This window comes from Thalassophryne amazonica, chromosome 18 (genome assembly GCF_902500255.1).
Source record: "Thalassophryne amazonica chromosome 18, fThaAma1.1, whole genome shotgun sequence".
In the NCBI taxonomy this organism is placed as follows: Eukaryota; Metazoa; Chordata; class Actinopteri; order Batrachoidiformes; family Batrachoididae; genus Thalassophryne; species Thalassophryne amazonica.
Window position 1 is genome coordinate 54,968,926 of NC_047120.1, and position 27,778 is coordinate 54,996,703.

The 27,778-nt window shown below is 42.2% G+C and overlaps 1 protein-coding gene across 1 annotated transcript in view; it reads left to right on the forward strand.

Annotated features, from left to right (window-relative positions):
• LOC117530605 overlaps nucleotides 1-27,778 on the forward strand; it is a 125,540-nt gene that overhangs the window by 57,072 nt on the left and 40,690 nt on the right. Inside the window, 15 exon segments of the mRNA XM_034193491.1 lie at nucleotides 1,100-1,325; nucleotides 2,202-2,745; nucleotides 3,637-3,778; nucleotides 4,599-4,715; nucleotides 7,565-7,621; nucleotides 7,752-7,820; nucleotides 8,023-8,112; nucleotides 11,341-11,450; nucleotides 14,142-14,907; nucleotides 15,003-15,119; nucleotides 26,314-26,461; nucleotides 26,554-26,659; nucleotides 26,783-26,942; nucleotides 27,048-27,152; nucleotides 27,679-27,765. Of these exon segments, the coding sequence (XP_034049382.1) occupies nucleotides 1,100-1,325; nucleotides 2,202-2,745; nucleotides 3,637-3,778; nucleotides 4,599-4,715; nucleotides 7,565-7,621; nucleotides 7,752-7,820; nucleotides 8,023-8,112; nucleotides 11,341-11,450; nucleotides 14,142-14,907; nucleotides 15,003-15,119; nucleotides 26,314-26,461; nucleotides 26,554-26,659; nucleotides 26,783-26,942; nucleotides 27,048-27,152; nucleotides 27,679-27,765 (2,844 nt within the window).

Consider the following 27,778-nt stretch of genomic DNA (forward strand, 5'->3'; position numbering starts at 1 on the left):
GTTTGTTTTTAAGTGATCTCATGCCTTAATTGTACTTCTGCAAGTACAAGAAGAAGAAAGCAAAACACTTTAAGATGAAGAACAGAGTAAACTTCCTTTGGAGTCCTCCTGGGAGTGATTTTTGGACTTTGCTGTTTTTGATATTAATAAACATCAAAAGCCTTTTGTCATCAGCAGGGTGGACTCGCCTCAAACCAGCATTTTTCCTCTGAAGATATAAACGGACACCCAGTGAGTTTAGCTTGGCCAAACTTTTTTTTTTAATGTCCTGCTTCAGCCTGAGTGGCTTTGAAATCCCAAATCAGTCATTTTTATTATAATCCCAATCAGTGCAGGTGAAGGGAACATAATACAGACTTTTATAATTTTGGCGGGGGAGGTGGATTTCGTCTCTTGGTTACTGTAATAATGATGATTAGCACAGCAGCATGCTTGTGGTGGTTTAAAGCAATCTGGAGGAAAAGCTGACATTTAAGGGCAGCTTCGCTTTGGAATTCTTAATGATCTGTGGGGGTGTCAATCACAAAAATCACCAGCATGATGTCAAACTATGAACACGCCGGCAACATTTTCTTTCTCTCTGCTTTGTATTTATTAATGGGATGAAAATGACTTTTTGTCTGTGATGTCATTACATTCCACTTCGACCAAATATCTTTCTTCTGTTTTTTTGTTTTTATTCTCTTTCGATCCAGCTGGCATATCGCCATCTTCTTTCCCTGTGTCGCCTTCCTTCTGCCATAATGTTGCCATTTCACAAATGAATGAAAACATGATTCCTTTGGTTCTGGATGTGGAGAAAGAAAAGATGATCGTGGATCAAAGCAGGACAGACTTGTGCTGTTTTATCATTATTGTGTGAATTAAGAAGCTGAATGAATGAATGATTGCTGAACTGATGTCACTTTTTGATTGGATACCAATACTTTAGATGGCAAACACATCTAAAATTAAGGCTTTCATGCTTTTTATTGCATTCTTCTTTCACCTCTTTCCTTCTTGTATTCCTTTTTTTTTTTTTTTTTTTTTTTTGTCTCTCTTTGACCTTACCTCCCAATGTGTCCTTACCCCTTCCCATCCAAACCATATCCCTCCCCAGGAACCTGGTCCAGCCAAGGTGACTGTGACCAGCAGCGGCGGTGGTGGCGGCGTGCCCTGCCGCTCCAATAGCATCGCCACCGCCGAGCGAGTCCCGATGAGCCGGGCCAGCCTGTGGCAGGAAGAGGCTCGCTGGAGCCGCACCACCATCCCCTGCAGCCGCAGCGCCTCCTGTCTGAGCCAGCTGTCCCAGAGCCAGCCAGAATCCACTGTCACCACCCAGGATGGTCAGCACTCAGAAAACTAACTAGTTAGTTTCTGTTAAGTGAAGAAAATCATTTAGTAGTAGGAAAGCATATGGCGGGGTAGTCCAGTCCAGCAAGTTTGTGCAGACAACAACTCAAAAGCTATAAATGATATCATGTTGTACATCTCCAACTTAAAAGGGCATATAATGATTATAGACTGTTTTAAAATCTGGTGCACTTGGATGAACGAGATCAATCAAAACTGACATTGTTTAGCCTATGTAGTATCCCGTAGATGTGACGTCCGCCTGCCATCACGTTCGCTAAAATCTTCAACTAACAACCGCTGAGGAGAAAATATGAAAGAACAGAATTAGGAAAGTAAAACCAGAATTAAATAAGGGGAAAAATGTGTGAATTGGGATGTCATATCAATGTAAACTGTGTGTGTAAAGGCTACATTTTTCGCATGATCTGGGCGTGCACTAGCGCTTACGTTGTTTGTTTTCCTTTTAATACTTTAATACACTTTATCTTAAATACATAGTAACTGCTTCAGTGGAAACTGCAGTGAATATTAAAATACTGATAAAAGCACAGCTGGAGCGTCCCGCCAGGTCACAGCTGCTATTCTGACATTAGTACTTTAGTACATGTTTTAATAACAGTCAAAAGTAACATTCATTACAGAATGATACTTTTTGTACTGGACTGTGACAGGCCACTTTATTTTCTTCACTCCACGTTGTCTTTTGTCTTAAAGGTGACTGAAATCACAGATGCACGTTGTTTCTGAGATTTAGAATATGACTGAAAACAAGCATGTGCTCCACCTGCAGGGGGCACTGTTTAAAGAGTTGAATGAGTTTTTTAGAGTTTTGATAAATTGCGCTTCTTTTTTCTTCTTTCTTTCAGATAGCGGCTCTGTGAGGACTGGACGCAAGGTCCGAGTGGAGAGCGGTTACTTCTCCCTGGAGAAAACCAAGTCAGAACCTTCCACACAACCTGTACATCCACCCCAGTACCTCCCCTTGTCCTCCTCTGCGTCATCGTCGTCCTCTTTAGGGGCTGCTACCTACAGGTACAACCCTGAGCCAGAACCCCCGACCTCTCCTCTTCACCCCTCCCCAGATCCCCTTCCTTCTGCAGGTGGGCTCGCCTCCCCCAGCTACTCCACCGTCAGCTCCTCCCAGAGCTCGCTGGAGTCTGAGCCCAGCAGTACCGCCCCGACGTGGGAGAGGTGTGGCAGCAGCGAGGGGAGCGCCGGCGGTGTGGGCGGGGCAGGAGGTCAAACGAGCCGGCGTGGCAGGGAGTACGCCGTGCTGTCTGACGTGCCACGGGCTCGCCGTTTGACTTATCGCGAAGCTTTTCGTTCTGACAAAAAGCGCCAGGAGCTGAGGGTGCGCACGCGGAGTCCCGGCAGGGAGGAGGTGGCTCGGCTGTTTGGGGAGGAGCGCAGGTGAGAGGACGTGAATAAATAAGACTCCTGCACCCTGCACTAAGTTTCAGGAGGTGAACAAATCGGTGCTGAATACAGATCACATAAATCACATCCAGCTGTGACAGTAATGACCCGCTGGGCTTCAGCCTGTGATTTATGTGATGTTCTTGCAAACATATTCAGCTTTTTTTTGTTCTTTAGCACCCCCTTGTGGCTGCTCTCTTTGGGACCTCATCACCCTTGTTGACTACTAAGTGGTTTGTTGATGATTTAAGGGAATTAATTGCATGTGTGAGTTTCTGCGTCTCTTTTGTTGATCTCTGCCACTTGCTCTTGCTACCTTGCTAGCTGGTTTTCTTGTTTTGATCTTTTCCAGGGGCTTTTGAAAGGAGTTTCTTAGAGCTAATGATCTACCAACCCTCCCATCCCTGTCCCAATGCTGTCCTCTGCTGGTCACCGCTGATACCCGCTTTCTATCATTCCATCTCTGTGCTACCTGGGAGCACACACACACACACACACACACACACTGATAGTGTTTATCGTACATGTTTTTACACGTGTACTTAAATCTCTTTAATACGTGCGCTGCCTGTTGCTGTTAATTCTGCAATGGTTTCTTTTTATCCCCTTTCATTTTGCTATTCATCTAAAATTTCATCTCATACAACAATACTCTTGAATTCTTTGGCATATCTCGGGAATTTCCTCCTTGGTGATGTCATGTCTTAAAGGTGTTCTCCAGACTTTTATCAACCTGTTTTCATTGACTTTCTGCTAAGAATTCCACTGTTATATGCCTAAATAAAATATTTTTATTGTTATTCTTTTTGTTCTACATTTGCTATATGTTTGTGTTACAGTATAATATACGTCTCCTTGAAAACAAGTTTTTATTTTGTGTCTTAGACGTTCACAAATCATTGGACGCTTCGAGGAGGGTCAACACGAAGAGCTTATGGACACGACCAGCTTCAGTGAGCCGTCCTCTAACACCGCTCTAATACAGAGAGAAGGTCGCAGCGAGAGGCGCTATCTAGCTAACAAACACGTACGCTCATTTTTTTTTTTGGCACTCTGAAATAGTGCAGCAGATAAGTGAAACAATCATGCAAATGGTGATAAAAGCATCAAATTCGGCAGAAATACTCCTCAGACACTCCTCTTTTGAAAAAAACGATTGCCCACGTGACTTTTCACTCGGTGGTCAGGTAGGGGTCAATTAAAGAATTACACAGTGGTCAAAATTAAAACATGCTATTGTCTATTGGATTCTGTGACATGTGGCATATGTTTCCCTGTAACCTGATAAGTAAGGATGATACATGGTCCAAACTATTCCTTTTTAAAACCATATTAACTCAACTAGTAATTTGCATCTTTTTTTTTTACCAAAATTGGAGCAACTTTAACTTTTGACCCCTGTACAAAATGAAACTGATCTTTGTCACCATTCTTGCTGTTTTTATCCCGTAACTCCATAGAATTCAGTCACAGATAGTCCAAACTATACCTTTTTGAAATCTTTATGATCAGGCAAATATTGTGGAATATTTTTCAGTATGATTGCAGAATTTTTAATTTTGACCTCTGTGTAATTCTTCAATTGACCCCTACCTGACCACCGATTGAAAATTCAAGTGGCCGAACGGTTTTTCAAAAGAGGATTGTCTGAGGAGTATTTCTGCCGAATTTGATGCTTTTATCACCATTTACAGGATTCTCCTCTAAATGTTCTCTTATCCGCTGCACTAAAAAAATTAGGAAAGTAAAATGAAATGACAGAAAAAAATTCTAATGTGTTCGTGTCTGTCATTTCCAATTTTCGCGACTCGTAAAACCTGTTCTGATTTGTGCCATTTTGTTTACAGGAGCTGTCCCTCGATGCCGGCAAAGAGCGCTCGCTGACCGACGCGTCCAGCTCCACTTTTGCGAATCTAAGAAGAGCGAAGTCTCTGGACCGCAGAGTCACGGAGTCCTCAATGACTGTGAGTTCCACAAGCCACGCCCACCTCTAGGCCCCTCACCTGACAGGGATTTATACATTTTGAATCATAAACAATGACCTTCTGATCCAGTGTGACTCTTTTATAGTACAAAATTAAAACCATTTTTACTGTCTTTTTAACAGATGTTAGATCAGATTATTAATAGTGTTGTACATTGAATTGGTTTTAATAATGAGAGTATTTTGCTGTAAATATAAAAAATACATTGTGCATCGTATTATTCCAAGGTACTCAGACGTTATTACATGGGGGGGTGATTATGATTATGAACTGTAGCAGTAGACATGTTTCTCCTTGTATAATGGCACTTGCATCTGGAAGGCCATGAGATGTAAAACATGTGCTAAATCTTAATCTCATCTCTCCCAGATCAGCTGTCGTGACCCAAACATGAAGGCCATGAAAATTGTGAAAACATGACCCTCAAAACATCTAATAATAGAACCCATGTTGTAAAATCCCGGCATTCCCCTTCACTGCTCCTCTTCCATCATGTTGTTTAGGTACATTTCAGGCCCGGTGGCCTCCAGCTTTCAGGTGCAGGTGATGGTGTGGACTGACTGCACTAGTCTAACCAGTAACAGGCTGCTGGGGGAATCTGTCAGTGTGTGGTTGATCTCTTTGGCCGAGCTGCAGCTGCCGGAAACACACACACACACAGACACACATCACATCACTGCTGCCACAGCTACTGGCGATTATAAATAACCAGCACAGAAGCAGGCGCAGTTGTGCATCTGTCCCCGAGACAGACAGGCAGGCAGACAGACACTGTCAACATAAGAGGCACTGAGCGTGAAGGCGGTGAGCCATCACAATGACTCTGTGCCAGACGGTAACGCCTCACCTGATGAAGCTCAACAAAAACAAGGTATGGTCCGAGTGAGCCGCAGTCAGGTTTGTGTGAATGATTTACTTTAGAGTCTATAAACGGACTTGAGTTTGGTTTCGATGTGCAGCAGTTTGTGTTTCACGACCTCCCACCCGTCCGTCTCTTCAGCGAGAAACGAGCATTCGCACTTAGAATATCTGAGCTACAGCACTGGAGTAAATGTAAACAAAAGCCAATTAATCAAGTGTTTTTGGAGATTTAAATGATATATTGTGTTAATGTCAAAGGTGGACTTCACAGGGACACAAAAATACACATAAATGCAACAAAATGTACCACAAACTGAGACTTTAGTATACGTAACCTGATAAGTTTGCCCCCCGCCCCTGGGTAATTTAACAGTATTGGCACACACAATATTTGAAAATGTAATAATGGGTGCCATTTACTACAACACAAATAAATTGTTAGTTTTATAGCTAGTTTTCTTCAGACAAATCAAGACATGGATAGATGAAACTTTCCAGATCACTCAGTACTTGTCTTAGGAGTGTATTTCCATCAATAATTAAGAAATGCAAACTGTATGGTACTGTAGGAGGGGTTTTTCTAAACTGGACATGGGGTGCCACACCCCCTTGTTTTGGCTCCACACCCCCTTGCGGAAATGCTAGTTGTTTTTGTTTTTTTATTCCTAGCATGCAGCCTACTCCTCGGCAATCGATTCTCCTGTAAGTACATAACATTGATGCCAGGAAATGGCAAGCCCAGCCCTTTCATAAAAACAGTGTTTTTTTTTCCCCCAAAAATACTAAAATGTGGCAAAATGACAGTCAGAAAGCGTAAACACGTCCTACTTCATGCAGCTCCCACGCTTTGTTGTTGTTTCCAGTCCTTCAGGAAGCTTCAGAATGCCCCATTTTGACCTCAGTTTTTCAAAGGCTCCACTCCACGGAAGAGAGGAGGACCCCCCGCCCCCTTCCACACCATCTCCCCCATTCCGTTGCTCCACCCCCTTGCTACGTTTTCCTATAAAAACCCCTGTCTAGGCTAAATCTATCTGGAGTAGGCAGTTCTCAAATACTAGCTGTGCAAGAAGGAGACGAATGAGGGATACGAGTATTAATGGTGGTGTAGTGAGTTATTTTGCTTTTTGTCATCAGAATTCCTTAGCAAAACATGGTAGAATCCTGATGCTTACACCATAGATGTCCCCTGGGGAGTAGATCAGCTGATTAGATTTTAGTCATGCTACTTCTCTGTGTCATTCATCTACATTGCTCCAATGCACCCAGCTGTAAGTGAGTATGGACCTTAGTTGGAGAAGTAACCTACAGTGGACTGGTGTCCTGCTCAAAGGGAATTGTAGGTTCTCACCCACTAATATAACCACAGGCACCAATGGGCCTTCCGGCCTACATAGAACATACTTCCTCTTTTTCTTGATTAATATATTTGCATATTAATGAGATTACATTATTTTTACCCCTTTTAAACAGCCTAACTCTATTGATACTTATACTATAGCTACCCTCAAAGAGGTAGATTAGCTTTTTCGGGGATTTTGGCACATACCTATGAAGGTTTTTTTTTTCCCCGTCTTGTTAATACCAACAGTTTTTTAATAGTACATGGCAGATACTTGATACCTATACCATTTATACTCCAATGGACGTGGACATGTGTGCACATAGGTTTGTATATTATTGTGAGTTGCTTTCCCACTTCTATCAAGAAGATTGTATGTCATAGACTTTGTATTCCGACATGTGTACTATGGTTATATAAATAGGATAAGATTAATTAGGCTATTAATTTGCATGAAATATTCTTTAAGTCTACATGTCAGATGGCATAATGAGGTGTTTGTTGTGTTGTCACAATGCGTTAGGCTTTTGTTTAAGTTTTAATTCTGTAATTGTGACCATTTAACTGGTTGTTGGGGGTTTAAATAAACAGCTTCACATCACATCAGTATGATTTTTCTTTACTGCAGCCAGATCTGCTGAACTTCAAAAAGGGATGGATGACCAAGCTGTATGATGATGGAATGGTAATTTACGACAGGAATACATAACCAGAGCAGTCTTTTTTTTTTTCTTTTAATCTGTGTGAAAGAACTAATGTCATTATTTGCATGAAACACAAAATGCAACTGATAGTGATTTTAATTTCATACTTAGTGGAAGAAACACTGGTTTGTCCTCACAGACCAGAGCCTGAGGTACTACAAGGACTCTATAGCTGAAGAGGTAAGACTGGATTTGTAAAATCTGATGTGCTGTAAATAAAGAGGCTGTTAACAAAGAGGGTTTTCTGTGTGTGTGTGTGTGTGTGTGTGTGTGGTGTGTGTGTGTGGTGTGTGTGTGTGTGTGTGTGTGTGTGTGTGTGTGTGTGTGTGTGTGTTGTGTGTGTGGTGTGTGTGTGTGTGTGTGTGTGTTAATTTTTGCCAAGGCTTCTGACATGGATGGTGAGATTGACCTTTCCACATGTTACGATGTCAAAGAGTTCCCCGTCCAGAGGAACTACGGCTTCCAAATCCTGGTGAGGATTCTGCATTTTATCTTTTCATTATCTGCATAGTTTTAAGCATCTCTAAGCAAGATTACGCACTGTGTATTGAGGTGTCATATTGTCCCATTATTCTTTTTAATTTCTTTTTTTTTTTTTGACAATTGTCTCTTGGCATCTCAGTGCGACATACTGACATCATAACACTATAAATAAATAAATAAGGGGTGCACCGATATTATGTTTTGGATCAGTATCGGTCCAATATTGGCTAAAATGACTAGGTCAGATGTCGGGAATTGGAAAAAAAAAAAAAGAAAAAACCTGCATCTGACTGAGTCTTCTGCACATCCGAGTCATGTTTGTGGGCTGTGTTTGTTTTCCTTTCTGGGAGTATAATTTGGGAATAACCCTGTTATTATACACAAGGGGGTTATTCCCATTCTAATCCAATTCCATCGTTGCACGGATCCGTGTCCACCACTGAAGGCTACATCTTAATCAGCATAATAATATAGTTTGATAAAACTGTTATGCAGACAGGGTGTAGTCGGCTCGTCAAAACTTAACGTACCAACAGCGTCTTCATGCCAAACTGGAAATTCTGTGAGCAGAATCCACATCAATACTTTCGTATGGTAGCTTAATTAATCCTTTTTGGCATTAGCATTGCTACGCCACTTTATCTCGCTCTCAGCTGACAGCGCAATTATTGACATCTGCATAGCAGCGCGCGCAGTCAGGGCGTGGAGTGATACATCAAATGTGAAACGGTCGAGTATTTTTCCACCATCCACGTGATATTTTATGGTCTGAAATCTCACACGATTGTGGAAAAAATGGAATTGGATTAGAATATTTGACAGTTAGAGTTGTTTTGTTACGTAGCAACGTTAGCAAAGTACATCCAGACGAATCTATTTATTAACAGATTAGTTTTTAAGACTGCGAAAAAAGTGTCAGTTGATGTCTTCATCAACAGGTGATGTGAAAAAATATTACTGTGCCATCCCCATTATAAATCTGCCACAGCGCCCCCTGCAGTATGGTTACCGAAACATCAACATTTTAAATGGCTGTCCTTGTCCTTGATGTCTCAAACAACAGTCCTGCTGATTCTTTAATAAACAAATGTGTTTGATAAAGATGTTTTATCACTGTAATGTGCATACTAGACGTGCATACTTCGAACGTTTACAAATACGCTTGTGATGTCACGAACTGTGTTAACGCTGCTTGCAGATTAGATTACAAACTCAGTTGTTTTGTTTACATTTGCTCCTCCAGCTGCTTTGTGGAGGAAGTCAGAAATAGAGTCATGAAGAGGCTCGTTGTCTCTTTGGGAGGCACACCGAGAAATTAATAACTCCAGTATTTATATCTGCTGCTCGGTCACGCTGGAGGGCTTGACACTCTGTCATTAACATCTAATGCACAAGCAGGAGGCCACAAATTGTACCACTGCCACTCGAGGCCACTGTAGGTGAGGTTTAGGTTAAGATGGCATAAGGAATTTCTGTAATGTATTTATTTAGTGTAATATTCTGCACTGTAGATAACCTTGTGCAGGCAGCACATATATTGTCTGATTGTAATAATGTTCATTTTACATATAACTCTGGGCCATTATTTGAATTAGAGGCTGAACACAGTTTGGGGTTTGGGAGTAGAAAACACACGTCAGTGGTATTAAAATGGTGGCAAGAAGACAGCAGGCACTCAGACTAATAAAAGTTTTCACTTGCATATAAAGCAAGTTTATGTACAGTAGCATAAGTGTAGGTAGGGTTTAATATGTTCTTAGGGTTAAGAAGAAGTTAGCAGGTCGTAGTGTTTTGTGTTTTGTGCATCAACATATGGAATCATCTGCTACTGTGTATTATAAAGTTGACTTCTTCGTTTTCTACTTTACAGTATATAATTAGCACGTTTTAAATTTAATTTGTATAATTTTGAATTGATGTATTTGATTTCTAATCAGATGCACTTTCTATTTTTCTATATAGGTAATATAATGATAATGCTTTTACTGTAGCATATGCCATAAAAATTAAAAAATTTTTACATTCAAATTATGTTGAAAGAAATGACTTAGAAACATGTAAAGTTTTCACTTTCTCAGATATGTGTCTGTGAAGTTCAGTGTTTGAAACCTTGTCCATACTTTGGAAAACCTTAGAGGATCCGGAAGAGTGTCCATGATAAACTGTCATGTTCTCTCATTACGTCTACTAAGGACGTCATAAAATCTTCAGGGTTTATTATTTGTCTGTCTGTATCAGGATAACGTCAAAACTACTGCATGGATTTTAACAAAATTTGCACCACAGATAGATATTAGTGCATGGAAGACTTCATTAAATTTTGGAAGTGATCTGGATCCAGATTCTGCATCAAGATTTCACTTTGTATAGGCTTTGAAGGATTACGTCAAAACTACTTAACAGATTCTCACAAAATTTGCACCTCAGATAGATATTAGGCCATGGAAGACTCCACTGAATTTTGGAGGTGATCTGGAGGTCCGAGTCCTGATTATTTTGAGGATTTTCAAATGTTGGAAAATGTATTTTTTCCATCACAACGTGATATACTTTGGTAATCTGTTGAGCCAGTAACATTATGGCATATGCCGTGACATCACTGGCTGGTTTTGCAGGAGCAGCAGAGTTTTGCTAAAGTTGTGCTATAGTTGATTTTGCAAACATCACATAGTGCAAACCCGTCCCTTTACATCGTCAGACCGTTTACACGCCGGTTTATTATGGTAATGGAAGGAAGTAGCCTTCCACAATGCCTTTGTTGGATTGTAAGAATGAGAGTTTAAGTGTGAACATGTTTTTGTTTGCATTCATTTACAAAAAAAAAAGGGCCAACAGATTATGTGCACTAACACTGGGAGAGGTCAGGCTCCAGTAAATCAAATCAAATCAATTTCATTATATAGCGCCAAATCACAACAAACAGTTGCCCCAAGGCGCTTCATATTGCAAGGCAAAGCCATACAATAATTACAGAAAACCCCAACTGTCAAAACGACCCCCTGTGAGCAAGCAGTTGGCGACAGTGGGAAGGAAAAACTCCCTTTTAACAGGAAGAAACCTCCAGCAGAACCAAGTTCAGGGAGGGGCAGTCTTCTGCTGGGACTGGTTAGGGCTGAGGGAGAGAACCAGGAAAAAGACAGACCAGTAAAAATCTGTGTTTAAGTTTTTAAACATGATGGCACGTCTTTGACACTATCTCTATTATCCATGCCTACAGTGTAAAGAGGGAGCGTGCACACTGTCCGCCATGACCTCCGGAATCCGACGCAACTGGATTCAGGCCATCATGAAGAACGTGCGACCCACTATCACCCCCGATGTCACCCGGTAATACCCAAAGAAGATCAACACTTACCCACAGACAGACATAACAACTGCTTTTCGCACTTATTTTATCTCATTAATCCATCTCTCCTGCTCACCCTTTCTTTTTTTTTCCTCTTGTTCCTCGACTGGTATTTCTGCCCCGCCAGGAAAACATCTCTCTGAAACTGTCGGTTTTGAAGCCCAGGTTGGAGTGCTTATGCGTTGAATGTCTCTCCCTCCTTAAACGCTGTGATGTAATTGCTCAGCAATGTTGGCTCTAGCATGTCTGTTGTCCATTTCTATGTCATGTGATTGGGCAGTGTCCACCCTGTCAGTTGTGCCAATTTAGCGATGCACATTGCAATAACAAACCAGCTTCACCAGCAGCAGCAGGGGACTAATTTTAATGATCTATAATCCAGCCGTGCTCTGACTAACTTCTGGAAAAGCTCACAGAACACATTATTATAAACACGTGAATATCACTGAAATGCAAAAGGTCGTGTTTAGATCATGGAACAATGAGGAAGACTGTTTTAACAATCAAATTATTCAACTATTAACCCTATTTAAACATGTTTCATTGTTACTTCCAGTTGTTCCACTAGTTTTCAGATGGCTGATTGCGTAGACGAGTCATTGGTGTGCTTTACTGCTCTGCAATGATGCCTTAAGCTTGGTGTGGAGTAGTCACTGATCATGTGATTGTGGTGCACCATCTGCTGCACTATAGGCTCAGCTGTGCTTGGTTAGACTTGCCCCCCTCTCTGTGAGACCTCCCCCAAGACGCCAGTTGGACGCAAATGGATGTGAGTAGCCAGGGGGAGGGGCCAGACCGTCAAAATCACAGGGACTGACCAAAAATCATTTCCGCTTCCTGCAATTCCTTGTGGTATTCACTACGAATGTAAAAAGTAAAAATCGTGACAGGAAGGACCACAACAACGGACAAAAGGCTTAGAGCTGGAGTCACACTGGACAACCCAGTAGGATGCAGCACACGGCAATCAAGACGTGTCCGCCAAACATTACACCGTTTAGGCATGCACACAGAGTGCGGGTAACATGCAACCTGGATATGAGATGATGACAGGATTTTCCACTGTGGGGAAACTGTGCACGCCAGGGTAAGACTGCTGTGGTTTCCCCTGCGTGTAAACCACCAGCGGCCTCTGACAACCGCTGCCAGATCAAACTGCAAGAACAAGAAAAGTGTGTGTGTGTGTGTGTGTGTGCGCGTGCGTTGGATGATGGATTTCCAGGCATCTGGACCACGTTGGACTCTTACAAATGATGGATGGCTGCAGTGGAAGACGTATGATATTTCAAAGCTCATAAACATCTCAATGTGTACCTGCAAAATCTTCTGAGATGTTTTTAGCACAAATATTTTCCCAGTTACACACAGGACAGACTGAATCCAGTGTGCTTTATAGCAGCATTTCAGCCTTTTCTTCTAATTTTCATGGAATTTGAAGCAGGCAAGTGCTGTCATGATTCTTTTCTTCTGTTAAAAAAAAAAGTTGTGTGTCAAATTTACGGGCACAGATTATTCTCATCTTCTATGGTTATTAATGATGGCATCATTGGGCAGCCAACTTCAATTCAATGTTTTGATTGCCCTACTGTCAACAAGTACCGTCCATCGTTTAGTCACCAGTCACACACTCCTGTGCATTTCTGGTCCTGTGTGATAAAGGGCATGTCATGCGAATTTGTCAGCTGTTTGCGTCACATGGTGTGCGGGTTTCTGTGCAGAAAAATGTCTGTTATATGTGCATTTCTGGCTGTCCACTGTTTGCTCATGATAGAAACGATCGTCAGTCAAAGATAAGCTCATCTACGCCCTACATTGTGTAATTGTTATGAAACAGACACACGTCCAAATATGTTCCAGTTCTGGCAGGAAAAATGCTCACAATGGGATGAGAAAGAATTGTGGAATGTTGGTGATGGATTAGGTCAGTAAGAAGCTGGAGGGAAATGGTCTCGCAGGTGGACACGTGTGCATTTTTCCTGCTGTTCTGTGCTGAGCAACTCTCAGGTTTTGTCAAAATCCCAGATATGGACAGTAGACATCAGTCTGACGTATTTGGAAGGCGCTTTTCCCATGCTTTCCTCCTTCAATGCAACAGCGATGATTCACTTGGATCGCATTGTTTTTTTTAGCTGCTTTTAGCCGAGTGCCGTATTAGAAGCCTGTTTTTGGTATTTAACTGCTCTGAGGTTCTGTATTCTCATTAATGTTTGTCTTGCTTTAAATGCTTTCTTATAGGCATGAAAACTCCCCGCAGATCTGCATATATCAGAGGTCGCATAAAACTGGTGTCCTGCCCCAGTCACAACAGTTAATATGAGGGACCTGTGTAGCAGTTCGTAGCAAATTTCTATTGGTCAATACAGTCACAGACTACAACATGATCTCAGTCATCGCACTGTAGATTATTGTCTGAAATGCAGGTTATCCAGGACGGGCAAATCTTACATTGGTCCCCTGCTGCAGTTGCACTAATTGTGGCAGGATCCAAACTCTGATCTCTACTGGGAATTCTCATGCTTACTCTTAGGTGATACTGCTATGTCAAAATGTAGCTGCTGCTCTCTTGGTAAAGCTTCATGTATTGTAGTTTGAGCTAACAGTTATGATTTACTGTAACGCGTTGGATTTGTACATATTTTTAAATTATACCTTCTTGCTCTTACGTTCCTCAGATCCCTGCCTGAGGAGACAGTAAAAGCCCAAGTGATGTTGGAGCCTTGTCCGCCGCCCACCTGTGAGCTTGTGCCCAGTCCTGAAGGCCCCAAGACTGAAGTTCACACACAGCTGGCAAGCAGTCAGGCCTTTGTACCTCCCTGTGAGCCACGGAAAAGCCGTGTTCGTGAGCGTAGACGAGAGGGCCGCTCCAAGACCTTGGACTGGGCTGAGTTCAAAATGGAGCACAACGAAAAGCCTGCGAAGGAACGAGCAGATACAGTCGACTTCAGCTCATCATTGTCTAGAACTTCATCCTGTTGTTCTCCCTCCTCTTCTCCTTCCTCGTTAGCGTCCTCTCCTGGCTCTACCTCCTCCCTCCAAACTTCCTCTGCATCAGGTGCTCAGCCAGCTTCCGGGACCACTGCAGGGGAAGCCGAAAAAGAGGATGTAAGGAGAAGTGTCAGTGCAGACCACACGCCAAATACTGTTACGGTTATCACCAGCAGCAGGCCGAACGCTGCATCAGAGGTCCAGTCACCGGCACCTGAAGATCACGATCAAGGACGGATGGAGGTTGAGCACCTGGGAGCAATGCTGACCGCCAGCGATGGTAGGGACTGCCAAAGCTCCGATGTCCAGGAGGAGATTGAGCAAAGATGGCATCAGGTGGAAACAACGCCATTAAGAGAAGAGAAGCAAGTGCCCATCGCCACGACGGTGGGAAACTCAAACAACTCTGACAGGCTGCCCGCACACGAACTAGCTGCACTGCTGGACAAAGAGGTGCGACTCCTCAACATGAGGCGCTGTGTTTGTTGGATTAGAGCATCTTTTGTATTGACTGGTTTTCTCTCTGTTTGTGTTGTTTCTTTGATTAGTTGGGACAGAAGCAAAAGGAGTTGGACCAACTGCAGAAGCAGAACAACCTTCTGAAAGAGCAGTTAGAAGACGCACTGGGGAGGGAGCAAAGTGCCAGGGAGGGCTACGTGCTGCAGGTACATTCACTGCCTGTTACGCAGGACTGATGCTCAATACAAACAACGGCGTAAGAATAAGTGAGAAGTTTAGGGTTTCCAGAGTGACAAAGTGAGTGTAAATATACAGGGTGAACACAAAAACACTCCTTGGTTTCAAATATTTGTAATATCAAAAGTCAATGAATAATGTGAAAAAGAAGAATCTGCAAGAGAGAAAAAAAAAACTTGATGAGTTTCTGCAACTGTTGGTACCAAAACTGTAAAATTATTCATGTGACTTTTATACATATTTGAAACCAAGGAGTGCTTTTGTGTTCACCCTGTATTTACAAGGGCAAAAATATGCCGCTGCAAATTCTGCAAGTAGGGGTGAGCGATACGACTAAAAACTAATATGACTATTTTCTCTTTATGGACACTAATTATATCATATTACTGGTTTTACACTATGATAATAAAATTATTGGAGCAAAAGTTTAATTTGGACAATTTTCATTTTTAAATCTGCTCCTTTAAAGTTCAAATCTGGATGAAAAATTTCATGAGTCAAAGGATTTTTCAGTATTACGTTTAACAAATCGATGGCTAATTAATTAATAATTGTTCATTTAAATGACTGCAAATATGGAGCAAAAGTCTGCTGGTTCGATCACAGCCTAACAGTATTTCCTTGACTGTTGACTTATGTCTTCATGTGAAAATGACTTTATAGCCAATTACATCAATAAAAATATTTAACAGGTGTTCTGACTCATGTGAAGCTCAGCAGAACAAAGGAAGAACAGAGTTTTGATCATCACAGCGCTGCAGTGCTGAAATATCTTTTGATTTTCAATTAATGGATATTTAGAGTTATTGTCATTATTTATTGGTCTGGCAAGCATTCTCATTGGCCTGATTTCTCACGGTGTTGCACAGTCCATATTGTCACGCTGGTGATGACTGACACTTAGTGCTGATAAGATTTTAGCGATATCGATACTATTATCGATTCCACTTATCAATCTGATTCTTTATCGATTCCCTTATCAATACCTCTTGTGAATTTTCTGTGTACTAAAAGTAGGCTTTACAGGTTTTCTATGTCAACAACATTATTGAGTCTTAAAGTAAATATGAAATTCGTCACTGGATCCTTGATATTGGCACATAAGTAAAAATTGATCAAATCTGTACATGGTGGATCCTAGATCTCTGGACATAAATAGAAATAAAGAATATCTGTAGTATTCACTTTCACTTTATTTATCCAATGTCTCCAAAGGAGCAATGAGCTGTACAGCAATGGGTATACAGAAAAGCACAGAAAAAGAAAAGAAAAAAAAGAAAAAAAACACACCAAACATTCAGTACACAAGGGGGACACAGTACAGACCTGGATCGATGGAAAAGGAACCGAGTTACCTAACACGATTTGCCATCAACCCTATGTATCTGCTTCTCTCCTCCGGTCAGCATTCAGAACAGAGATAGCCACAGGTACAAAGGAATGCTTATATCTGTTACTCCTCACTGTAGGAAACCTAAGCCTCTCTCCAGATGGCAAAAACAAAATTCACCATGGAGAGGGGGGCCAGATCAGATAAAATTCTGAGCCTTCCTCCTCACCTGTCTGGAAAACAAGTCAGACAGTGAGTGTGCTGGGCCCCCAAAAGCTTGCTGCACAATTCTACAATGTTGTGAAGTGGCTTCCTTGCTTTAATGCTGAGATTTCCGTACCAGCACATCATCGAAAAATTTAAAACCGATTCAATACAAGATTTATAAAATAGGGTCATTATTGTCCTGTCCACTTGAAAATATGACAACTTACGAAGACAAAACAGATGCTGCTGCCCCTTCTTGTACAGCAGGTCTGCATTGTCATTAAAGTTCAACTTGCTATCGATCAGCGTTCCCAAGTATTTATAGTTGTCACATGCTCCACCTGTTGGCCTTTGATTGTAGTGGTTTTGAGTGAGGACATCCGTTTCCGAAAGTCAATAACCATATCTTTTGTCTTGTCAACATTCAGCTGCAAGAAGGAGTCGTCACACCACTGAACCATATCTGCCACGACAGGGCCATGTTCCCTTTCATCACCATGCAGGAGCCTGATTATAACAGAATCATCTGCAAATTTTAATATATGGCGATTCTTATAGTGGCTGCAACAGTCATTTGTATACAAAATATACAAGAGAGGGGACAGCACACAACCCTGTGGTGAGCCTGTTGAGGAATATAAAACATCAGAAAGGCAACCATTTACCCTCACTCGCTGAGATCTCCCTGTTAAAAAGTTCAAAATCCAACCTGCCATAGTAAAATCCAGTTTAAAATCCTTAACAAGCTTATTTATTAAAATATGTGGTTGGATAGTGTTAAAAGCAGAAGAAAAGTCTAAAAAAAGAAGACGTGCATGTGCCTTAGAACTTTCTAAATGCTTCAGGACCAAATTTAAGAGGGTGGCAGTAGCATCCTCCTCACCTCGACCAGCCCTATAAGCAAACTGAAGAGGATCTAGTAAATGCTCCACCTGTGAAAGAAGTTCATTCTTCATCAATTTTTCAAAAGACTTCATTACTAATGAAGTAAGAGCCACAGGTCTAAAATCATTGAAGACCTTAGGGGATTTGGTTTTGGCCACAGGGATTATTGTGCTTTGTTTCCAAACATTAGGAACCCTCTGTTCGTTGACTGACCTTTGAAATATATCAAAAAAGACTGGGCCTAGTTGTTCTGCACAAGAGGATAATAAACGGCCGCAGATATTGTCTGGCCCCGGACTTTTTTTGGCCTTGATTCTTCTGAAACAGTAACCACAGCCTGTTCATTAAAAGGAGGAACCTGGGCATAACAAGTCATTTTTCCATTTACAAATTTCATGATTAAAATCCAGAGACTCAAATCTCAAATAAAAATTATTAAAATCTTGGGCCAATTCTTTTCCAGATTTAGTGTCATTAAGAGTTATCTTGTGATTATTATTTTCTTCCTATTTGATCCTAAAATCAAATTTAAACCATCCCAAACGGACCCATTTGGTTTTGGCTAAATTGTTTTTCTAGTTTGGTCTTATAACCCAATTTAGCCTTCCTGATCTCAGTTTTAATCTCCCTTTGAAGCTTTAGCACCTCTTCTAGATTTCCCTCACGAAAGGCTTTCATTTGAAAACCAAGGTTTACTGTTCGGATATATTTTAACAGTCTTTTTAGGAATCAAAAGATCTTCACAGAAGGTTACATAGCTGCTGATAACATCAGTCAGCTCATCAATATCAGATGAGCTTTCTTTAAAAATATCCCAGTCAGTGCTTTCAAAGCAGCCTTGAAGGCCCATAAGAGCATCCTCTGTCCACAGCTTGGACTGCCTGGTCAAAGCTCTGCCCTTCCTCAAAACAGAGCGATACGTTGGGATGAGCTGCACACAGTTGTGGTCAGAACTTCCCAAAGGGGGAGAGAGTAGGACCTATATGCTCCTTTAACCAACCAAACACATGTCAAGGATTTTATTTGCCTAGTTGCGCATGTGACATACTGATAAAAGTTCCTCAGAACATGTTCAGAGAGCACTGGTTAAAATCACCAAGAACAAAGATGGGCGCATCTGGACATCTATACTGCAGCTTTTGAGTCACATTAAAAATAGTCTCAGACGCTCTGTCGACTTTTGCTTTGGGATGCACATACGCCACAATAACAAATATTTGTGGAAATTCTCGGGGAAATATGGTGGGCGTAAGGACACCGCTAAAAGCTCGACATCTTCAGTGCAGAGTTTGTCTCTCACAATGACATTCTTACACCAGCGCTCATTGACGTAAAGACACACTCCTCCCCCCTGTGATTTGCCAGTCACATCTACGTCACGATCGAGACGATGGGGTTCCCCGAAGTTATCCAGTGCCAAATTTGCGTCAGCATCATTAGCCGTAAGCCAGGATTCCGTCAAGGTATTTGTCAAAAGCATTTCCTTTTAGGTATTAATGGGACAAATGTAACCCCGTAGCCCTGAGCTCTTGCAGCCGGCTGCGCTGCAAGTCAAGATCAATGTAATTCATAATTCATTCATTTTGGGAGGGAAAAAAAAAAGCTTTTGGTCAGTTGTAGTTTGTCTGTATTACAACGTTTGGAAAGAGGGGTCTTTTGATTTAAAATGGCGATTCGCTTTGAAGTTATTAATTCCGACTGAAATCGGTCTTTCCAACTTTGCTTGGCAGAGAGCCGCGTGGCGTTTGGAGTGGTGCAGTTAGTCCCACAAAACAAGAACGGAACAGAGGACGATTCTCATTTGTTGGCCACAACAAGACGAGAGTCCCAGTTAGTGAGTTTTATCCGTACAAAGATGACTCACGATTGACATCTTTAAATGGCTTTTAGGGGGTTAATGAAGAAGTTGCGGACCTGCCGCTACTGAAAAGCAGCACAGCAGAGAACCAACAATGCACCGAGTCACAGTGCTGCTTCGTTGGTTCAAGCTTCATGCAGACCCGCTGCAGAAGCAGCAGATCTGCAGTCAACGTACAGAAATGATCATTTTCCCGACAAACACCCTCAAAAAATGGCTGCTCCAGTTTAATGTGAACTGAAGAACCAATAAGGGAATCGTTAAGCAAAAAGGCTGTTGATGTCGGTGGATTGAATCATTTATCAATTCTTAACAGGAACTTTTTCAGTTCCCATCCCCACTGACACCATTGTACCGCCCACCCTGTTCTGCAGTAATGTTTTTTTGTATGTGTGTGTGTGTTGTGCAGTTTACTAATGGGTGTGGGTCTCTAAAACTGATATGCATGTTTGTGGTGTTCTTAGCATGAGTTTTCACTAACTTTGTTTTACTGAGTTTCACATCTCCTGGGAAAACCATTGATTTGAACTGATACTTCAGGTAAGAAACTTGATCAAAAAAGCCTTGCGCTGTGCTTTTTCTCCTTGCTTAACTGTACTTTGTACTTTTCAAGCTTGAATTTTAGCATGCTTTTTTGTGGTTTTTCAGAATTGCATACTTTTGACTAATCACTTGTTCAACGTGCATGTCGTACAGTGAAATTAGCATACAGGTAACATATACAGTATTTTGCTGCATGACATCACATTTACTTAGCAAAACAAAAAATTTGGGCGTGAAAAGTGAGCAAATTTGAAACTTTAGTCCCACATTGTCATCTTTATTTTTTCGTGTTTAGCTGGTTTATGTTAAGGGGGGGGGGTGTTCACACTTTAACATTTCCAAGTCTCCTCTGAAAAAGCACAGTGGAAGCTTGGAAACATGTTCAAACAGTATCAGCCTTTTGTGGATATACGTAGCAAGAAAACATATTTTCCTGGTTACCCCTGAGATGTGGATCTCCGTACTTGTTAGGGACAGTAAGTTCATGTCATTAATGAAACTGTCTCATAAATTTTTTTTCCAAAAGAGTACAACACCCTCTTCCACTTCACTGCACAGAGTGTCGTGGCAACACTTGCACAAGCTCAACCAAGACTTACAAGGCGAATTGGAGACCCAAAAACGAAAACAGGACCTTGCCCAGCAGCAGATTCGGACATTAAAGAGAAGCTACACCGAAGCCCAGGATGCCGTAGACCGTCATGAGGTTGATATTCAGGCTTTACAAGCCAAACTTGCATCGGCAATGGCTGAAATCTTGGCTGGTGAGCAGGCTGTGGCCCGTATGCGTAATGAGCTCCGATTAGAACAAGAACGTTCAAAAGAACAACAAGAGGAATTTGGACATAGTGAGACCACCCTAAGGGCCCAGCTGAAGGAGAGCGAGGATAGACTGCGTGAGGTAGAGGCCAGTCTTTTAGAGAGGAACCAGGTTCTTCGGCACCTGGAGCGCCAACAGGCCCTGCAGCGGGACCACATGAAAGAGGTAAAAAGACTCCAGGAGAGGTTGCAAGAAGTGACTGCCAGACTGAATGCTACTGAAGAGGGTCAAACTCTGAAGGAGGAGCGTTTGAAGGAAGAGCAGCGTAGTTTACAAGAGAACATGAAAGGGAACGACAGAATCTATGTAGAAAATTGGCCGAAGCCGTATCTGCACAGAAGGAGATGGAGGACAGGCTGCTTGAAGCTGAGCAGCAGGTTGAGGCCTTGTTGAGAGGGAGACAAGCTTCAGGAGGAAAGGAACACAGGGAGGAAGTGATGAAGCTACAAGAGGAACTGGCCCAAAAGACTAATATGGTTGAGACACTGAGGGACAGTGTCCGCAGACTTGAGGAAGAGAAAAGTCATCTCACTTGCCGGTGTCAGGAGCTGCTTAACCAGATTGCAGAGGCAGACCATGAGGTGAACAAGCTCCGCAGTCATTTGGAAACCGAAGAAGCCAAGTACAACACTCTTGAGCATTCGTATGAGAGAGCGTCTGAAGAGTTTCAGAAAATGAGTCAGTTCCTCAGAGAAAAAGAGGATGAGATCTGCCAGACTAAGGAGATGTATGAAAGGTTGGTGGAACGCAAAGAAGAAGACCTAAAAGAGTCACTTGTTAAGATGGCTGCACTTGGCAACAGCTTGGAGGAAACTGAACAGAAGTTGCAAGTGAAGGAGGGAGCGTCTTTGTCAGATGAGTCAAAGTCTCTTAGATAAGGCTGAACCCTGCAGAGCTGAAAAGGATCTCCAAGCCAAGCTTGTGGTCGCAGAGGACCGGATAGCAGAATTGGAGCTACACCTTCATGCTCTGCAGCTTGGGTACGCTGACCTACACACCGAAAGGCAACGAACACTAGAACAGAACATGAAAAGGAGGACTGAAACATCAGCTCCTCATCACCAAACACAGAACTCTCACTTTCAATCAGGAACACCAGCATGACGCAGAACTCCCCATGATAAAGAGTGTCAATCTAAGAGACCAAGAATACAGTTTTCTAGTATTCAGTGCCAAAAATTCTTGAGCTTAGAAGGTGTGGACTCTGTAGATTCAGGCCAAAAGAAGGTGGAAATGAAGATGTTCATCCAGCTGAAGGAAGCATCTCATCTGATATCACCTTGCCTCACAAAACTGACCAGAGAAATTTATCTCCATCATACATGCCCTAGAAACTAAGCTGCTGGTCACCGAGGAAAAGCTAAGAAACCTTACGCAGAATATAGAGGAGCAACAATCTTTCCAAGATGTGCCCAAGATTGGACTAACGATGACCGATAGGTCCTGTGCAGAGAAAGAGTTGAGTTGTGGAATTGGCTTTCAGATGATTGCTGCCAATAAGCACTACGCCAATGCCCTCTTGTGTTTAGAAAGTAGCCAAGAGAAAGTCAAAGCTATTCTCAGTGGCTCATGATACTGCTGACTCACAGTTGGACTCGTTGTCTGAGATAGAGAATGAACTGTTCAATGCGTCCCTGTACCTAAGACAAGGACAGAAGACCTTGGATGAGCACTCATTGGTGGTCCATCAAGATAAACCCCAAGAGACCCCAGATGAAGAAGCACTCCACCTCTTTGCCAGAACCTTGTCTTTTGAGGCAGCCGTTTTGAACAAGATGGCGGTATTAATCCAGAATTCAAATCTGACCTCCTACAAGTTCTTGGTGATATTTGGGATGACATTGAGAACATTAAACGAAGTGACAAAGACTGCTTGGCTGTAATTTATGCTGATGTCTTGACAAGGAAGTTGATGCTAGAGAGTGCGTTGTGTAAAGAACTGGAGAAAGCTGAGAAACCATCTAAAGACTCAAATTTAGCGGAACCAAGAGAGGGCAGTGTTTGTGCCGATGCCACAGTTACCTGTAACGCCTTCTTTAAGGCAGAGCTAGCTTATTCTGTTCAAACCTTAAAGTGTGTTATGAAGAAAAATTCAGAGCACTGAAAAAGGAGTTGATTGAAGCCCGCTATAACCTACATCAAAGGGAAATTGCTTTGAAAGCAATATTTGATGCTTCAAAAAGGTCCGATTTGAAAAGTGTAGTCAAAGAGGTAAAAAATAACTTGAGTATTAATCAGCAGAAGTTAGCTGATATCCGACCTCCCGAGCTTGCTCCCTATATGGAGCAAATCGAAAGGGAAGAGGCCAGAAACATGGCTGAGGAACTCATAGACAGACAGCTGATTGGAGATTTGCCCTCTTGTGATGTTGATCCTGTTGAGTCACTAGAAAATGCACATGATAACCTTGTTTCTGAGCTCAAAAACCAGGCAGCAGTCCTTCATAAGTATTACAAGAAATTGAAAGTGGTGGCAACGATCCTCGTTTGGCAAAAATGATCCATGGTCTTGTAGGGAACCAAATTCCACATAATTTCACAAGTGCATCCCTGTATATGCGTGAAGCTCTTATCCAGGCTCAGGTGGCTTATGTGGCATGCAGATTGCGAGCCTTACACAAACAGGAGCTGCTGGGTAAAACAAGCACAAGAGAATATGGAGGCCCTTGTCCAGCAGCACGCCTCTAGTGTCAGTGTAATCCAGCAGAAATATGAGAAGTCCTTGCAAGAGCAGCGTCTGAACTTTGCACAAACAGTGGCTGATCTCCAGATGGAGAACCAAACACTGAAGAGCGAGATCAACAAACGTATGAACCAGCTTGCACAGCATCATGAGCAGCTGGTCCTCCTGGAGGAGCATTTCCAGAAGGAGACCAAAGAGCTAAAGCAGAGACGAGCAAGAGCTAAACAAGGTGGAGCAAGGCCGCGCTTCCACAGAATTGGCACTCATGGAGACCACAGCTGACAGCCAGCGCAAGCTTGAAGTGCTGCTGGTGGACATGGACACAATGGAGGAGCAGCATGAGAATCACCTGAGGGAAATGCAGGAGAAGTTCGAGCAGAAAATCTGTGAGCTGCAGCACATCCACAAAAATGAGATCAAGCAGCTGCATGCCCAGTACGGAGACCAGAAACGCGTCCATGAGCACCAAGAAGAAAATGAAAGCCTAGAGGTACCCAACCTGCTTCAGAGCGAAGAGGTGACGTACCCAATGGAAGAGGAGGAGCAGGGCAAAGGTGAGGGTGCACAGACCATATCAGGGTGGACTCCATGGTGATTCTTAAAGACAGGATCCAGGAGCTGGAGAGTCAGATGAACACCATGAAGGACAAACTTGAAAACAAGCATCTGGAAGGAGACGTGGCGAGCCTGAGAGAAATACCAGAGAGACTTTGAAAGTCTTAAGGTTTTTGCTCTTTAATTTTGTCTTAGTAAATTTTTTCATTTTACTCAGCACAGTAGTAGACGGTGAAGTGCACGAGCTAAATACAAGTGTCACCTCTCTCCTTTGCTTTACTAATAGTCACAATTTGGGAAATGGTGATTTATTATTTTTAACACAAAAAATTTTTCCAATTACAATCATAGCTTGTAAGAGCGGGGGTGGTGGACAAGTGGTTAGTGCGCTTGGTTTCAGGGCAGAAGGTTCCTGGTTCAAACCCCACCCCTGCCACATTTCTCCATGTAATGTGGAGTTGTATCAGGAAGGGTATTTGGCGTAAAACTTGTACCAATTGAACATGCAGATCCACTTTGGATCTGCTGTGGTGACCCTGAGTGAAAACAAGAGAACAGCCGAAGGGACTTACCTTTATTATCAAACCTTGTAAATCGTTCTCGTGAATTATAATATTTTATATTATTTGCTCATAGCAGAATTTCCTTAAACTACAGTAACCCTAAATTAGGTTCATAAAGATATTTATATATATTTAAATATTTAAAATAGCTCTGTACATCACTGTATTAATATTCCTTCATGTTCTTTAATGCTGAAATACATGTTTACAACTTTATTTTTTTTTTAATTAAACACTTCATTGGATGCACGTAGCAGATTAATAACACAATTCTGTGATTAGCAAATGCTGGAAAGGTTGAAAATAATGACGACTTGGACTAGCTCGTACCATCCACGTGATGCAAGAATGCAAGTTTCATTGAATTGAAACATCGCTAGATTGTGAAATTTCTTGCGATTTGTCGATTTCAATTTATTTTCATTTATGTAGCGCCAAATTACAACAAAGTTGCCTCAAGGCACTTTACACAAGTAAGGTCTAACCTTACCAACCCCCAGAGCAAGCACACAGGCGACAGTGGTAAGGAAAAACTCCCTCTGATGATTTGAAGAAGAAACTTCAAGCAGACAAGACTCAAAGGGGTGACCCTCTGCTTGGGCCATACTACTCACACAACTGACAAAAAAATTTCCAAAACAAATATACAGGAAATTTTGCTGGTTAACAGGATGGGAGGGTTGCAGAAGTCAACACCACTCATATCTCTGGATGGAGCTGCACCTCAGAGAGAAAAAAAAAAAACAATCAGGCATCAGAAAAACAATAAATACAGTATCATTTGTCAGCATTAAGCAACAAGAAAAACAGAAGAAATACTAAGGTGATCGCTGGCCACTAGCCCTAAGCGTCACTAAAAGACCCAGAATTTAGATAAAGTTGAGGCCGCGGCATGCTCCGTTTCCTAATAAAATTAATTTAAAAGGGTGAAAAGCATAGAAACATACTATGCCAGTATGTTAGCAATATGAAAGGGAAAATAAGTGCGTCCTAAGTCTGGACCTGAAAGTCTCTAAAGAATGACTGTTTTATTGACGCAGGGAGATCATTCCACAGAACAGGGGCACGATAAGAGAAAGCTCTGTGACCTGCAGACTTCTTACCACAGGGAGACAAAGTAGTCCTGCACCCTGAGAACTCAGAGCTCGGGTCGGTACGTAGGGTTTAAGTAGGTCAGCTAAGTAGGGAGGGGCTAGTCCGTAAACAATTTTATAGGTTAGTAGCAGAACCTTAAATTCTGACCTTACAGGGACAGGAAGCCAGTGAAGAGATGCCAAAATGGGTGTAATGTGGTCAAACTTCCTGCTTCCTGTCAAATGTCTGGGAGCAGCATTTTGAACCAATTGGAGAGCCCTAATGCTGGACTGCAGTGCAAGTGCATCCTAAAAACAACAACAATCTGCCTTAATTTCTGCAGTGTTGCCTCTTTATTTGTATATTACCATTTCCCACATTCATAAATGGGATGCAGCCTGTTGGTGACAAAACGCAGCTTTGCCGAAATACAAATTCACTTCTTTAATCTGCATGTTTAATGACATCTCTGAGTGTTTTTGGTGACTAAAAGCTTGCATGTATTGTACTAATATTGCTTGGACTTCCTTGTAGTGTAGTAAGCACCGAGTATAGAGTTGCACACTTTAGATGTTTCACTGTCACAACTGAAAACAAATATATGCGACGTGTTTTGTGTTGACTGACTACCGTCCCTCCTCCTCAGTCCACGTGTGAACGTGGCTTTGCAGCAATGGAAGAAACACACCAGAAGGTAGTTGAAGATCTCCAGCGGCAGCATCAGAGGGAGATTTCCAAACTTATGGAAGAGCGAGAGAGACTATTGGCTGAGGAGACGGCTGCCACAATTGCTGGTGAGGAAACTAGTTGTGGCTCCTCCCTCAAGTGAAATACTTTGAAAAGATGTGCGTACTTATTTGCATTGTGCGCTCTCTTTTTACTCCAGCTATTGAAGCCATGAAAAATGCACACAAGGAGGAACTGGAGAAGACCCAGCGGTCCCAGCTGAGCGGGCTGAACTCTGACATAGATGAGCTTCGACTACAGTATGAGTGTTTACAGAGACAGTCGCTTGTTTGAGAAGTAGCGCATTTCAAGGCCGAATCTGTACCGCAGTTGGTAATCAATGTGAGACAAGAATGAAAGTTGATTTTTCTGGTGATGTAACTGTCTAGGGAGGAGCTGCGATCCATCCACAGGGAGCTGGAGGTGCTGTCAGAGCAGTACTCCCAGAAATGCCTGGAGAACGCTCACCTGGCCCAGGCGCTGGAGGCCGAGAGGCAGGCCCTCAGGCAGTGTCAGCGCGAGAACCAGGAACTCAACGCTCACAACCAGGTTAAGACCCACATGTGCGCACATCTGTGCCCATGTGTTTAGGGAAAAAAAAAAAAAAAAAAAGAAAACTAAAAAAAAAAAAAAAACCTTACTTTGTCCATACAGGAATTAAATAATCGCCTGACCACAGAGATCACCCGCATGCGTTCCTGTTTCAGTGGTGAAACGTCGTTGTCGCCAACACAGGGCAAAGACGTGTACGAGCTGGAGGTACGTGACTCGAAGCAACATGAACACAAATTTGGGCACCAAAGCAGCAGGTCTGTTGATGAGGTACGTCGCACCTCCGCAGTCCAAAAAAAAAAAAATGTTCCCAACAGATGATGAGGCAGCAGCTGGCAGATTTATTCGCTGTTCAGTTCGCTGGTCTTTATTTTCTAAAAATATAAATGTTACGTCGAGCTGCGTCCATAAATAATTGGACATTGAGTTTGTTACTAGCCTTTGAGTCTCTCAACACCTAATTTAGAGATCCAGTCCTGAAAATCACCACTTTGAGTTCTTGAGTTAATCTTAAACGGCTTAAAATTTTGTCCATGTATGTATGCAAATTATAAACTGAGGTTTTTAAAAGTAGTTTTATGTAGCAAAAACAATGATAATAATAATACAGACGAGAGCTGCTCTGGAAAAAATGAGCCGCCAATCAGCTCCATCAGACGTGTCCATTCAGAAGAGTGTTGAAGATGAACCTCAAGGTTTTGTAAGTAATGTGTTGATCTCCCCCCCCTTACAGGTTTTGTTGCGAATTAAGGAGTCAGAGATTCAGTATCTTAAACAGGAAATCCATTCATTGAAGGATGAACTGCAGTCTGCACTAAGGGTGAGTTAAATTA